Here is a 16,105-nt window from a genome sequence, read left to right as displayed (position 1 = left end):
AAGTTCTTAACCCGAGGTACTATTTCTGGGTTAGCAGAGTCTGTAACCTGAAGCGTCTGTAACCTGAAGTGTCTGTAACCGAGGTACCACTGTGTATTACCCCAGCACATCACACATTTTTGTGCACATTACTTGGCTGAAGAACTGAATTGCAAAATTAAAAGAAATGCGGATTCCGAAGGGTGGCTGTGTCTCAGAAAGTGCAAACTGAATTGAGTTTCTTTTCTATCCCTAGTTGCATCCCAGCAAAATATGGAAGGCCACCGGTTTCCCCATCCCTGCTTTACCAAACAACCTTTAGATGATCTAGCTTCATCGATTTAGCTATAATATTTAGGTTGCAATCCTATACTAAGGTCTCTGGAAGTAAGATTGACTGAACTCAGTATGACCTGCCTGCCTTTGACTGGGGACGTATGTGGCACTGTTGCACTTTGTACTATATAATCATGAAGTCTTGTTAGTAGTACAGAAGGCTAGGAATTATTCCCTTCCTCTCCCCACCCACCCCTTTACAAGACCTGGTCCTGAGCGTAAGGTACTAATTTTTTGAGTTCGCCAATGTTGAGCCAAAATTCAGCTCTGATAGTTCCTTGAAATTTGCAAGCACATTGAAAAATAAGCATGTAAGAACACAGTGGCATAATTTTCCGTCCTCCATAAAAGGAAAATTGGCAGAAAAGGTTGGTTGACTACTCCGCCACCTTCCCCATTTTTGCAAGAGGAAGTGAGACGTTAGCAACTGCTGTTTTTGGATATCATCTCTGATTTTCATTACATGCAATCATCAAGTTTCAAAGAGGGGCAGAATATATTTCAAGACATAAAAGAGTGACATCTAAGCTCAGCCAAATTGTGTGCATGCTGCTCCTGGCACTTGCAGTCTTACAGCACACTCCTCTAGTCTAACCATGACTGCTGCAAAGAAGTAAATCCCATTGAATACAATGCAGTTTTAGTCCCAGACAAGTGAGATTAGGATTGCAGCCTTACTGCCCAGTTACTGTAATTATTCATTATTTATTTATTTCCTGAAACATTTATAAGCTGCACTTGGATTCCATCTATCCAAATGGCTTTACATCAGTTCAAATGCACAATAAATTATAAAAACAAATACCGGTACGACATTAGAAAAAACTACAGCAGTAGGAAACAATTTTTTTAAAAAAACAAAACCCAACAACTTTAGTAAACTATTTCCTAGCCCTCTTAGACTGGTGGGTTGTTGTTTTTTGTGGGGGTGTTCTGCGACATATCACTGACGCAATAGTGACACAATCAGGTGGGTTTATACTGGACTGTCCGGACATGGTTCCCCTTTATTGGTTGTGCTGCAATGCCTCCCCCATTATTGCCACCTGGTGGGCCACTCATGATATATTTGGTGCACCGAAAGTGGGACAAGGAAACCAAATAAAAACACTCCAGAACATGAAAAGTGACAAGGTTGCAGAACATGCACTGGTTGGAAATGAGACATGCCCGTCCTGAAACTTCTGGAAGTACAAACAGAACTGAAAGCGGGTTTGCATAGAATTGCCCCAGTAACATCATTAACACAAATCTTCATAGCTGCACAATAAAAAGGACATCTGGAGGAGACCTTAATTTTAATGTGCTTTAAATTTGTGCTGCAACATCATTTGTTAAGGGTGCTGTTAGAAGGCCCCTCACAAAGCTGTGAGGGGCCATTCCCAGTGCTCTTATCGAACGACAGATCCCAGGAGACTTCAGGGGAAGCCATGGCTGTTTAAAGTGGCATAAGAATGCTTTAAAATTAAATGGAGGGTGTGGATGAGACCAGAGTCCCTCCCAGACAGTACAAAAATCAGGATGCGCTCCTAGGATTCTGGGATAAAGGAGCAATGGCCGCTCCCGATCTCTGAAAAAACGAAGTATGGCTTCCTGACACACATGTTGAAAGGAAGATTCCAGAACTATATTTCATAAGTTCCCGTGCTTCCATTCAAACATTTATTTGTATTGCTGGATCATTTGGAATGAATTGTTCGTGTTGAGCATTGAGTTGGTTTGGAAATCTTTTTAGACTCGTTGGCAACAGTTGCCAAGACTATTATTTATTTATTTATTTATTTATTTATTTATTTATTTAAACCTCTTTCCTACCTATTTCTCCAAGCGTCTCAAGGTAGCTAACCAGGATGGTAACAGAAAGAGAACAAAACCACGATTGCTTGAAACCTGGAGGACCTAATATACGCTCAAATTAATAAGTTAGCAATATCAAACACTTTTAACAAGTTCCAGCAGCAAGAAAGGAACCGAAAACTGAGACAGCAAAGATTAACCAAATGCCTTTTTTCTAAGTTGACAGAAAAACCTGCAGCCCTCCAGAAGCTGTTGCACTCCAAATCCCATCAGCCTCAGTCAGCACGACCAATACTCAGGGATGATGGGAGTTGTAGTCCAGCAACGTCTTGAGGGCCCACATTTTCCCCATCCCTCATCTACGGAAAGCGCAGAAATAAAGAGGTATGTTATAAATTTGCTGTGGAAGATTATCTCAAGGTCTTTGGCACCTCAGGGTCCATCCTAGCCTTTTGCTGTTCAATCTCACAAGAGCACTGGGTGGTATTCAGCTCGGTCAGAGGCCGCCAATATGGTGCCCTCTAGATGCTGCTGGACTGCAACTCCCATCAGCCCCAGACAGGATGGTGAATGGTCAAGAATGATGGGAGTTGTAGTCCAACAGCATCTAGAAGCACCAATGTAGTGGTCAGACTGCCAGACCTGAGAGACCAGGGTGCAAATCCTCACTTAGCCATGAAACTCACTGGGCAACCTTGGGCCAGTCACTGCCTCTCAGCCTAACTACAGTGTGGCTGTAGGAATTTTAAAAAGGGGGTGGGGTGAAACATGTACGTCATGTGGAGCTCCTTAAGAGAAAATGTGAGATATAAATGCAAATAAATAAATAAATAAATTAGAGGTACACTATTTCAAAAGGGCACAAAAGTTGTTTGTTTTGGGCAAAATTGTTGAGCTTGCTTTAGTTTTGCCCAAAGCTGTTGAGCTTTTCTTTTTGCAATACTGTATATGTTTGTGTGTATGTGTGTATGTATGAAGTTTTAAAGCTATTTTTAAGGAAATTTACCAAAATATCCACTAGTGACATATATCCAGATTTCCCCCGACTTTCAAGCTGTTTACTAGGGCTGCATCCCAGCTATGGCTGGGAAATTAAGGTCATATGGCAACCCTTAAAAACAAATTTCCCTGAAGAAGGCCCTCCTCACAGCAGACCCCCCGAAATCAATGGAATTAGGAACCTGTGTGGCAAATGGGACTACTCTGAGCATGGCTGCATACACACCAGACATATAAAGCATATCCAGAGCTTTTTCTCAGGGGGAACTCACAGGAACTCAGTTCCTGCACCTCTCAGGTGGGTGCCATTGCCATTTTAAGAGAACAGGGGAGGTGTTCATGGTGAGTTCTGGCACCTCTTTTTCTAGAAAAATAGCCCTGAGCGTATCTGACCCCGCCAAGAGTCCTGGAAACTGTAGATTGCTAAGCATGCAGTGATTTGTGGCTCTGTGAGGGATAGACAACAGCCTTTAAATGTATGGTGCATACTCGGCCAATGACTAACATTTGATATGACTGCTGTGGAATTGACAAAAATGAGAGAATATATCTAGTTGAGGGATTGGGGGGGGGGACCACAGAGATAGACCTTTCAGGGTGCCTGCTTTCAAGACACAAGAAGAGCCTGCCGGATCAGGCCAGTGGCCCATCTAGTCCAGCATCCTGTTCTCTAGATGCCCCAGTGAGAAAACTGAAAGCAGGACATTCCCGTCTCCTGCAGCTTCCAACACCTGGTATCCAGACACATTCTGGTATCCTGGTATCCAGACACATGTAGAACTCTGCCCTTAGCAAAGCCAAGGATGTGCCACTGTTGGAGTTGAATTTCCCCCCCTAATAAATGTATTTTTGTGTGTGCAATTTTGCCTAACGTGCACATTTTTGCAAAGCAGATTTCCCTACTATAATGCATTTTTGGTATGTCATTTTCAATAACAGATACTTTTAAGTCTAGGCGCTGCAAGACTCAACTCTCTCTGTTTCAAGTTGTTTCCATCTGCTAGCAAGGAGAGAAGGACCTGGGCATCTCAGTTTACAGGAGCAGAGGGCAAGGTGGTGCCCCTGGGCGCAATGGCACCCATTAAGCCTCTGAACGCACTCATCTACTCTGCACTCAATGACACACAAGCACCCCTGGACATGTGGCGGCGAAGGGGGTGACATTTTCCTCCCTTGGAATAATAATAACAATGTATTATTTATACCCCGCCCATCTGGCTGGGTTTCCCCAGCCACTCTGGGCGGCTTCCAACAGAAAAATAAAACACAATAATCTATTAAACATTAAAAGCCTCCCTGAACAGGGCTGCCTTCAGATGTCTTCTAAAAGTCTGGTAGTTGTTTTCCTCTTTGACATCTGTTGGGAGGGCATTCCACAGGGCAGGCGCCACCACCGAGAAGGCCCTCTGCCTAGTTCCCTGCAACTTGGCTTCTCGCAACGAGGGAACCGCCAGAAGGCCCTCGGTGCTGGACCTCAGTGTCCGGGCAGAATGATGGAGGTGGAGATGCTCCTTCAGGTATACTGGACCAAGGCCATTTAGGGTGCTTTTCAAATCTCAGATTAATTCTACTGGGTCCCATTTTTACCATGATGCCTTGGAAAGGCAAAGTGTGTATGCAGGGAGTGAGTTGAGTTTAGGGAAGCGCGACCTGTTCTGTCCCATGGGGCGACAAGCTTAGGGGGCACACAGGGCGCTGCAACTATGACATAGTGAATTGAGCAGAATGGAAGGGGAGAGGCAGGGGGCGCCAGACCAAAGTCCACCCCTGGGAGAGAAGTGACCAGAGAGGATAATGGCCACCACCCCACAGCACTAAAATGGTTGGTGACGCCCTGGCTTTTAAGCTGCTCTGCACAGGGTGACTACCTACTATTAAGAAACATGATGCGGGTCACACCCACTGCTTGCTCCAAAGAATCTTGGGAACTGTCGTTTACATCTCACAGAGCTACAGTTCTGAGCACCCTTAACAAACTACAGCACCCAGATTTCTTTGCGCTGTAAATGGATAGTATGGTTGTGACCACGGGGCATTGCTAGAGGGGCACAGACCCATGATTTGCATAGATATGCTAATACATAGAGTAGTACCTCTGGTTACAAACTTAATTCATTCTGGAGGTCCGTTCTTAACCTGAAACCGTTCTTAATCCGAGGTACCACTTTAGCTAATGGGGCTTCCCGCGCACAATTTCTGTTCTTATCCTGGGGCAAAGTTCTTAACCCGAGTTACTACTTCCAGGTTAGTGGAGTCTGTAACTCGAAGTGTTTGTAACCCAAGGTACCACTGTAATCACTTCCGGGTTTTCGGCATTCGGGAGCCAAAACGTCCGAGTTCCAGTGTTTGTAACCCAAGGTGTTTGCCACCCGAGGTGCCGAGATTTATAAATCAGTCCCCTGACAAAATCCATTGAAGTTTAAAAGAGCCCCCAGATTCATTGGGAAAAAAACTGGTGACCTTAATGTACAGATGCCTCTAGGCAAGTTAAGATGGTGAGGGGCTGAGATCTCACAGTGCACCCAGTAACCCTGTAAGTGGTTTTTTTGTTTTTTTAATGTTCAGGTCTCCAGGACACCCGTTAACACCCCCCTGCTTTGGACATGTGCAAATGTACCCACATATGCCTATTCAACCACTGTGATCTATAAATACTTCTAAATAAAGTAAATAAAAGTGTGGTCCCATTAATATTATTCAGCAACCACAATCTTCACTCCCTCGATGCTCCTGAGCATTCAGGTGGCCTGTCCCTCAGGTGCTCTTTGCTATAACTTGAATAAATCTTGTGATAGCTAAACATCGGGGCTTCTGGATCAGCTGAAAGTCTCCTGAGATTATCCCCAGGTCCAAATAATAATAATAATAATAATAATAATAATAATAATAATAATAATAATAATAATTGGAGGATTAAGGTCAGAGAGAGGGGGTGGAGTTGGGTTCTTTCATTTTTTTTGAATTGCAGATTTCAAAAAGTGTGGATTTCTACGTTGCTATCGTATATACTTTATTACTAAACTTATAAGTCACTTTAAAAAAAACACCGAACAAGTAACTCTAAGCGACTCATATACAACAAAAAACAGATCCAGCGACAATTTAAGCCAATGAAATTAAGTCAAAAGCATGTATGTTTTGTTTTTTGTTTTTCTGTATAAAAAACTCGTTTAAAAATAAATAAATAAATAAGAAATTAAGTCAAAAGGAAAATGTAACAAATATTTTTTGATATGAGAAGCGGTATAACCTCCAAGGGCGTTCACAACGTTCCCCAACTGACCACTGCAAACAGATGTCGGACTTTTTCGCTACAGCCTTTCCGCTTTGCACACGCGCAGCCTCTGAGCATGTCCAGAGCGTCATGACCAGGATCATGACCCTGAGGAAGATCTGAGGGGGCAATTCTAATGGAGTCTCTGCCCACCCCAACCCGCGAGATCTCACGCCCGCCCGCCGCCCGGCCCCGCGCGCAACCCCTGCCGGCGCTACTCACAGGGTGACGGTGCTGTTGGGCAAGAGCCGGGGCGCCGGCGGCTCGGCCAGCTCCTCGCCGCTGCAGCTCACCCTCTTCCTGGCCGCCGCCAGCCCCTTGGCCCTCTCGCCCACGCACTTGCAGCCGCGCAGCTGGACGGGGCAACTGCGCGCTCCCCCGGAGCACCACAGCGCCGCCAGCAGGAGCAGCGCAGCCGGCCAGAGCATCCTCGACGGCTCCCGGCAGCGGCACCGTCCCAAGCCCATCAGCCCATCCTTAGCCGGGCTGCGTCGAGTTCCCAGCCCAGGAGGAGCCCAACAACCGTCGGGGCCCGGAGCGCCGCGCGAGGATCCCTCGAGGTGGCGCCTGGCTCCGATGAAGGCGCAGCTTCAGAAGCGCAGGCGGCGGCGGCGCGCTGACATGAACCGGCAAGGCGTCCGCCGAGCCCCGGATCCGGCCCGAGGGCTCTTCCCGCCCGTCACACCTCCCTCGAAGGGAGCAACGGCCGAGGCGCGCGGCCGCCTGCCCGGAGCTCGGCTGCGTCCGGCGCCTGCCCGCTGCCCGGGGCTGCGCGCTGCATGGCCGGAGGAGAGCTCTGGGCTCCGGGGCGCCGCCAGTGGGGAATGTCCGGCGGCGAAGCTTGGGATGGGTTGGATCTAGCGGTTTCGGCTGCTCACATTCGCGTCCCTCCCCTCGGTTGCCTGCATGGCCATTCCGGCTTCCCGGCGACCGCGCGGCCCTAGCGCCTCCAGCGCCTCTCTCTCTCCGCCAACGCTGAGCCTGGAATTGGATCAGCAAGTTGGATTCTGTACTGTTCGTTCAGGACTCGAGCGAGACGGAGTCTTTTCCTCTTCTGCTGCGAAGGTTCAAGGAGGTCCCCTCTTCCTCCGAAGCCTCCCCTTAACAATTCCTACTGAAAGTGTGCGTAACTGGATCGAGTCAAATATATTCTCCCTTTACAATAGCATTTTTTTTCCTGACGGCAGGCTACAAGCATTGTTATTGCACGATCGTATCTACTCGGAAGCAAGCCCCGCTGAGTTCCGTGAGATTTGCCCCCCGCGGGCACACGTGTGCTAGATTGCAGCCTCAACCTCGCGATGTTGGGGCAATAACGTTATTTGGGGAGTATCCCCCCCGCCCCCGCGCGCGCCTTTTCCCCTTGCAGTTGTGTGTGTCTCTTTTAACCGAGCTTCTCTAACGCTTTATTTGGGGGTTGTAAGCTCAGTGTAGTGTAAGTCCATTAAGGCAAATGGGGCACTGCCCCTGGTGCCCCACCAGCATAGCTGCCAAGTTTTCCCTTTTCTCGCGAGGAAGCCTATTCAGCATAAGGGGAAATCCCTGTAAAAAAGGATAACTTGGCAGCTATGCCCACCAGTTCCAGTCGGCCCTTAGCCAGCCCTCCACTGTCCACCCTTTTCCTTCCAACCAGGCCAGAGGACGCGGACCAAACCAGAATGAATTGGCTTTGCCTGTCATTGGCTCTGGCTCCACCTACTGTTGGTCTCCTCGCCTGTCAGCTGCCTCCTCCTTAGTCTGGGTGTTCTGCTTGTAGAACTCAGGAAGGAGGAAGAGACAAAACTAGAATGAGTGGGCTCTGTGTGCCATTGGCTCCAGCGCCACCTATGGTTCGACTCCCTGCCTTTCACCCTACCAGCTGCAATGGGTACCAGACACCACTGCCCCTGCTGCAGTTGCATCCTTCCTTGTAGATCCTGTAGCTTACTGAGTCCAGGGTTGGAGTAGAAAAATTCCAACAACAGTGTCTCCAAAAATATTTACACATCACTTGGGAGGACAAGCAAACTAATGCCAGTGTACTGGAAGAAACAAAGATCACCAGTGTCAAAACAATGATTCTTCAACATCAACTTCGTTGGATTGGTCATGTACAGATACCTGATTTTCATCTTCCAAAGCAACTACTCTATTCTAAACTTAAATATGGAAAGAGTAATGCTGGTGGTCAACAAAAGAGGTTTAAAGACAAGGCAAATCTTTAAAAATGTAGTATAAACACTGACAATTGGGAAACACTGGCCTGCGAGCACTCCAGTTGGAAAACAGCCTTTTACCAAAGGTGTTATAGGCTTTGAAGACACTCGAACTCAGGACGCAAGGGAGAAACGGAAGGCACGCTTGGCAAACCCTCACTGTGATCAACTCCCGTTCAAAAACCTATGTCCCCACTGTGGAAGGACGTGTGGATCCAGAATTGGCCTCCACAGTCACTTACTTACTCACTTTTAAGACCGTGTTCATGGAAGACAATCTTACTCAGCTGTGAGTAATCACAGAAGAAGAAGAAGAAGAAGAAGAAGAAGAAGAAGAAGAAGAAGAAGAAGAAGAAGAAGAAGAAGGAGGAGGAGGAGGAGGAGGAGGAGGAGGAGGAGGAGGAGGAGGAGGAGGAGGAGGAGGAGGAGGAGGAGGAGGAGGAGGAGGAGGAGGAGGATACAGCCTTGACTCTTCTGTATCCTTCATTTGTCTGCTCTGGAACTCTCTTCTTTCACTCAGCTTTCCCACATATTATTTATTTCCAAAGTAAAAACGTTGGAAGCCACAACTTTAAACAAAGACAGTGTGACAGAATAAGGAGATGTGTATGTATGTGTATGACTCTAATTGTGATTTTGTTTTCTTTTTAAGGGAGAACATTCAATTTTGTGCTATTTAAAGTACAATGACAATAAAGTATCTATCTACCATCTATATCTATCTATCTATCTATCTATCTATCTATCTATCTATCTATCTATCTATCATCTATCTTATAGTCAACTGAGACTTTTACTGCCTTCTTGTATACCGCAGCCTGTTAGCTGTACTCAAAATCTCTCCCTTTTCGGCAGTGGTGGGCTGGACTACACAGAACATTAAAGCACAGCCCATGCATCTTGTGCTGCTCCTCAACCCCTCCCCAGCTACTGAGATTTCATGGGGGACATTTTTGCCCCCCCCACCCTCTACTTATCTTTCCAGCATAAGGACTAGCACCGTGTTCATTTGTTTTGGTGAAAACCTCAAGACATCAACTTTTATGCTGGATTACACTGCCTGTGTTTGAGCAGTACAATCCAAAACAAGGGATGTGTCCTATTCACGCACAAGGGCACAATTTTGGAAGTTGAAAAAACTTAATTGGGAACTACTGTTTTACCCCCAGCCCCCTTAAATCCATACTAAACATGATTAATGCATCCCTGCCTTTTCCTCTTCAGGCACTTCCTAGGGGCAGGAACCAGTGCTGCATTCTCTGCAAGGCAAACAGGGTGGCTCTGCTGCCTTCAAATCCTAGAGGATGCTGGTCAGTCAGGGCTGCTGCCTCCAGAGAGAGCTGTGTGGTACCCTCAGCCGCACCTCCACCATTTCCTGTCAGAGCACCTCTCCAAACAAGTCGGCTCCACAGATGCAAACTGAACAGAAACGTGAAACCCCAGGCCCATCCCTGCATCGGGATTACAGTTCAAACGCTGCTGCTTCCCAAAGGGGTTGAAAACCATGTAGCCCGAGTTTCCTTTCAACTCTTTCCAAACCCTCTCAACCCGTTCCCAGATAAACACAGACTCCAATCCGTTGGAACCCCTTCTCCGGCAAAAGGCAAACAGAAAGGTGAACTTCTGCGGTGCTGAAATAACAACACGGGGCTCGCGGTTATCCAAAGGGGCTTGAAGTTTCTCAGAGCAAGGCTGCTCAGAAAGCACTCTGGGTTTGTTTAAGCACAAAGCGCTCTCTCTTCCTTTCATGCACACACACACACACACAGAGAGAGATTCCGGTGATGTGAATGTTCTGCCTTACGGAAGGTGTTCCTGCATCGAGAAAAGAAAAGGCCTAGAGTTTTCCTGAACATTATTAACTAAAAATGCAATACTTCTCACCTTCTCACCCTGGTGGGGAAGACTGACCTCTGTAACTGCTAATGAGCAACCTGAAGGCCATTACTTTGCTGCTGCTTCTTACAAAGCCTCACCTATCCCATCCTTGGACTGGACAGCCCTTCAACAAGAGCAAAGGTGGGGGACCTGCAGCCCTCCAGATGTTGTTGAAGTATCAACCTGGATTACCAGCCATGCTGGCTGGGGTTGGTGGGAGATGTGCTTCAGCAACATCTGGAGGGCCAAAGCTTCCTGCACCCTGAACTAGAGGACGCCATCAGAGGACCGCCCTCTCTGAAGCGGGACACAAGATCACCCAAGGCATGATGCAAAAGGAAAAAAGGGGAAGGGATGTGGAGGGAAGAGGGAAACAAGCACAGTTGCCCTTCCACTGCCTTATGGACAGAGCCAGGTCACTCCCTCTCTTGCTTAAGAGGGCATAGTCAGCTTCATGGGCATAGTCAGAGGGGGGGCAGGGGGCAGCTGACCCCCTTGATCAAGTAAAACAATAGAAATACTTAACGGAGCAATCACAACAGTTCTGCCCCCCCCCCAAGTCTTGCCCCCACTAACAAAAATCCTGCCTCTGTCCATGTACAGTCTTCCAGAAGCTTCAATTGTCCTGGTCAATGGCAGGAGCCAGATTGTGCCCCCTTCCCCTTTGCAACCACAAGGTAACTGGGAGCTGAAGTCCTGTGAGGAAGGAGCTCCTTCTCTGGCTCCTTCTCTGGGGCCAGGCGAGTATTCTCCTTGCTTTAATTCTTTCTGGGAGGCAGGAGGTTGAGCCAAAGGTAGAGGCCAGAGTGTGCCTTCCTATCTCTGTGCATTGCAGGAGTGGGGAACCTCAAGCCTTGGGGCCCAATGTGGCCCTCCAGGACTTTCTATCCAGCCCTCACAACTATCTTCATGACACACTATGCACTTGTCCTGCGCCCCTGCATGTTGTTGCCTGGCTGTTTGTTTTTATTTATTAAATTTACATTTAGGGTTGCCAGACTCAATAGAGGACAGGACTTCTGTGCCTTTAATTGCCCTGCTCTCTTTTGAGTCTGAAAACCTTAAAGAGAAACCAGCAGACCCTTTGCTTGGAAATTAAACATAGGGTCTGCTGGTTTCTCTTTAAGGTTTTCAGACTCAAAAGAGAGCAGGGCAATTAAAGGCACAGAAGTCCTGTCCTCTATTGAGTCTGGCAACCGTATTTACATTTAACATTTACATTCATTGCTCCGCCCACTTTTCCCACTAGCCCCACCCACCAGTAGCATGATGGAAGGTTGCCCTGCAGAGAAACTGGTTCTTGGATGAAAAAAAGCCCCCCCCCACCTCTGGTATATAGGAATCTTCAAGGAAGACCAAACTATTACATGAACACCCTCTTCACCAAGCAATCTGAAGTGGTTTGGTCCAAGCGCAAGTTGACTACTTAAGTGCGAATTAAAGCCCAAATGCCTCTTACTGGTGGTCAATAAAAGCAGCTTCCACCTAACTTTGCTAGAGGAAACCTAACAGCCACTGAATAAACGATCTCTCCGCAAAGGCAGACAAGGCTCTCTTGAAATCTGAAGACAGTATAAGCCAGTCTGCTGTTCCAAAAGAATTTCTTCTGTATGTAATCCAGCAATTGAGAATACTCATCTGTTTCTGCATCCAATGTGTGGTGTTTTCCTAAGGCATAAACATGCCCCCCCCAGCTGATCTTGGATCTGGGGGGCTTCAAGTTCCTGCTATGTGTAGTCTGAGGGTTCCAAAACATTAGAAATATGGTCACAGCGTGCCTAAGAATCCTGGGAACTCTGGTGGAGAATGTGTGTATGAACTTATCTTATATTTTGGTTGCTGTTTTGTTGATGTTGTTAATATTGTTTTATAGATTATTAAAATCACATCACAATGTTGGTTTGTCACTTATGGCTTTTGCTTTAATTGTGATGTGATTTTTTTAGTTGTTGCTTTGCTAACAGTGTTTTATAGATTGTAATTGTTCCACTGATGATTTGTTAATTGTTCCATAGGGTTTATGCTGTATTTGTGATGTTCTGTTCTGCTCTATCATGTTACCGTTTGCATGCCGCTTTGGGATTCATTTGAATGAAAAGCAGCGTAGAAATATAATACAGTAAAACAAATCAATAAATCAAAATGCTACAGTTCCCAGCACCTTTAATAGATTACAGTTCTCAGGATTCACTGGGAGAAGTTGTGTGCTTGGAGTGCAGCTTGTATTGTATATCCTGCCTGTGTTTTCTCATCCTCCACAGGATTAAATAACTACCGAGGTCCACAGATCCCAGAGGAAATCAATGGGATCCCCTCCAGATGTTGTTGGATTCCAGCTCTCATCAGCTCCAGCCAACATGGTGAAAGATCAGGAGTTAAATTCCTCACAAGTTCTGGAGAGCTATCTGAGCCTTTGGGCCAAGCTACATGTTGTGTTGTCATACAGCAGTGTAAGGGTCTGTTTAAAACTCTGAATAGCAGTCATGGGGAGGGTGTGTGTCAGGATCACAGCCAGTGAGACCTGGAAGACTTTAACCCTTCCTCTTGCACTAAGCAAAACTCTCCTTGTGCCACCACTATTTGGCACAATAATGCAGCTGCCTTGGGTATTCAGGGGTGGCATGGCGTGGGAGGAGAGGGTTAAGTCTCATTCTACCCACATGCTGCAATAGCTGCTATTCAAAAGAATTTCTATACCACCCTTCATTAATAAATAGTTAAGATAAAAGACCCTGATGTTGGGAAAGATTGAGGGCACTAGGAGAAGGGGACGACAGAGGACAAGATGGTTGGACATTCTCGAAGCTACGAACATGAGTTTGACCAAACTGCGGGAAGAAGTGGAAGACAGGAGTGCCTGGCGTGCTATGGTCCATGGGGTCACGAAGAGTCGGACACGACTAAACGACTAAACAACAAGATAGTCCCTGCCCACTGGCTTACAATTTAATAGACAACACACAAAAGGAAAAAGAGATGGGGAGAGAGGAGGGGGAAGGAACTTCGGCACCCACTTCTTGGCGTTTTTAATGCTTCTCCAAGGACTCGGCTACACAGCTGCAAATAAAACATTTTAAATGTGTTGTGAAGTGATATACATATGTGACACTAGATGGCGACAGTGAGCGATGCCAATTCAATGTGTTTTTTCAAAATATTTTTTAAAAGTCATTTTCATGGACTTTTGTATGTGTGTAGATTCCACTCTAGTTCCTTGTACTGGTGCTATGACTAATTTTGCCCCCCGAGGCCTAAAATGGACATGACATGGGAAATGAATGACTGAATCTCTCCACTTTTTAATTTTTAAACTTCAAAGCAAATGCCGCAGTTTCCAACATTTAATGCTGCTATAGCCATAGTGCTGTGTGTGTGCACTTAAACCTTTCCCCTTCAAAATAATCTAAAACGCTGCCTCCACCAAGTTGCTATTGGTTATTGGCACCTGCCTTGGGAGACAATGCAAGCTAAATTTGACTGGAACCAGGCTAATGTCACTACTTGGGGCAGAAGCACATCCCTCAGCAGGGCATCCTTGGCTCAGGAGAGTCACTATATGGGTGGGTATTACAGCACTTTCAAAAGGCAGCCCTTCAAAGCTGTGGGTGGGAGAAGCAGAAAACCTTCTCTAGCTGGGACTTTAAAGTCAAGCCAAAGAATCTGGGGCTTCTTGTAATCCTTGTTTTTCTTGCAAGGCAGGCATTATCAAGTCCCCAAAGGTCACTTTGGGGCCTGAGGCCAGCAAACCTTGTCCTCACATCTGCTCATTTTGCTGCAATATTTCAGAGCTAGTTGTTCTGTGGGCAACCTGGTTATGACACCACATTCTTTGCATCTTACGTTCTGCTTGGAGGCATCGGATGTGGGCTTTTCAAAGCTGAGATTTGAAGAGTAGCTGGGAGTGGAGCTTATTACTTCAAGCCACTGGGCAGGACTTTGCACTTTCAGCTGAAGAAACAGTTCGTTCCGCACTGGTTAACAAAGGGTGCTCTGAAGTCTTGGATTAAAAGAATAACTTGAACAATTTTTTGCTTTCCATTTGGCCAGCATATGTGAAAAGGCTGGAACAGAAATGTAGTGCAAGGTGAGATATTCATTGCACCTTTACAAGCTCCACCTGTCAAAAAAATGTGTTTGTGTTGACTATAAGTCACAATGACCTCCAAGGCAGATGGAAGAATGGATAACTGAGCACTCCCACTTTTGTTGCATTTTAAATGGACAGGCTAGGAAGCAAAAAGAATGTACTGGTCAGTCTTGATATGTTACTTTTTGTTCAGCTCCCATCTCTTCTGTAGCGAATTCCCACACAAGCCCATCTTTTCCTAACCTAAATGTTGGCTCCTATTATCCTTTGGGAAGTTAGGAAACTCTGCCACCTAGTGCCCAGCTTATGAGCAGCTCTGTCCTATTTCCTGAAACTCTTACAAGGCAGGGTGGCTACTCTGTGGTTTTCCAGATGTTACAGGACTCTGCCTCTGGCTGTAGTCAGGACGGCAAATTGCCAGGGAAAATGAAGTTGTAGTCCAGGAACATCTGGAGGGTCACAGGCTAGCCACCTTCTTAAGATTATTAGGCTTTACGCACACAAACTTTGTATTTATCATTTGAACGTGTTCAGGACTGAGAAGGTGGGACACCATACAAACAGGTGTAGGCTAGCAAAAGATGTACTCTTATTTCTACGCTTTTCTGCTAATACAGAGGGAGGCAATGGAGTGCCCTCTGGATTTTGCTGGACCACAACTCCCATCAACCTGACTATGCTTGCTGGAGAGAGCTACCCTGGCACTAACAACACCCAGGCTGTTTGCATGCAAAATTATTATTATTATTAGAAATTATATACCACCCTATACCAGAGGTCTCAGGGCAGTTTACAGAACAAATCAAAATATAAAACAACAAAATATATACAGTAATAAAAAAGAGCAACAACCCAATATCCCCCCCCCCAAAAAAACACATTTTAAAAGGGTGTCAGATGTCAATCAACTCAACCAAAGGCCTGGTTAAAAAGGAACACTTCTGCCTGCTGCCTAAAGGGTGTATAATGAAGGCGCCAGGCGAACTTCCCTGGGGAGAGCATTCCACAGATGGGGAGTCACTGTAGCAAAGGCCCATTCTTGTGTTGTACAAGTGTGTCATTCTTCTTTTTTCAGCAACACTGAAGATGGGAAGGCGATGCACACTCCCCCCCCCCACCAGACTGCTTTCTCCAAGGTGCACCCCCCCACAATGCTTTGCTTTCTCCCTGCTGCACATGACCTCATTTGAGAGCAGAACCCTTTCTCTCTTACGCAGCCCTCTCTTCTTCATGGGGCTGGTGTCATCAGGCAACTGCTAAGGCCGGCTGCTGACCACTAGAGCCTCCTGCCCCTCCTCGCCAGAACCAACGGGCTGGATCCTGCTGCAAGATGGGTTCCCCAGGCTCCAGTGCAAAAACAGGCTGAAGAGCATTCAGACTAGAGCAGGGTGGTCCGTTTTAGAACAGCAACATATTTTGAGCTGGACACCCGCCATATCCCTCCAGAACAAGAGCTTCTTGGCCTTCAAAGGGCAATAAAATCTGAGCAGCCAAGCACAAACCCGGCACTGTTCTTTCCTCCCCCCCCCTTTGCAATTCCCAACACCAAGAACAAAAGAG

At 46.6% G+C, this 16,105-nt stretch overlaps 1 protein-coding gene across 1 annotated transcript in view; it reads right to left on the bottom strand.

Moving 5' to 3' along the window:
* Window positions 1–7,332, bottom strand: part of ADGRA2 (adhesion G protein-coupled receptor A2) — a 115,448-nt gene extending 108,116 nt beyond the window's left edge. The window contains exon 1 of the mRNA XM_035139199.2: window positions 6,608–7,332. Within this exon, the coding sequence (XP_034995090.2) occupies window positions 6,608–6,852 (245 nt within the window). The 5' untranslated portion in view covers window positions 6,853–7,332. The remainder of the gene's footprint in view (window positions 1–6,607) is intronic.
* Window positions 7,333–16,105: the final 8,773 nt, after the last annotated feature.

Source organism: Zootoca vivipara, chromosome 15 (assembly GCF_963506605.1).
Source record: "Zootoca vivipara chromosome 15, rZooViv1.1, whole genome shotgun sequence".
Lineage (NCBI taxonomy): Eukaryota > Metazoa > Chordata > Lepidosauria > Squamata > Lacertidae > Zootoca > Zootoca vivipara.
The sequence above is the reverse complement of the archived record's forward strand: the minus strand, read 5'-3'. Positions and strand labels throughout refer to the sequence as shown.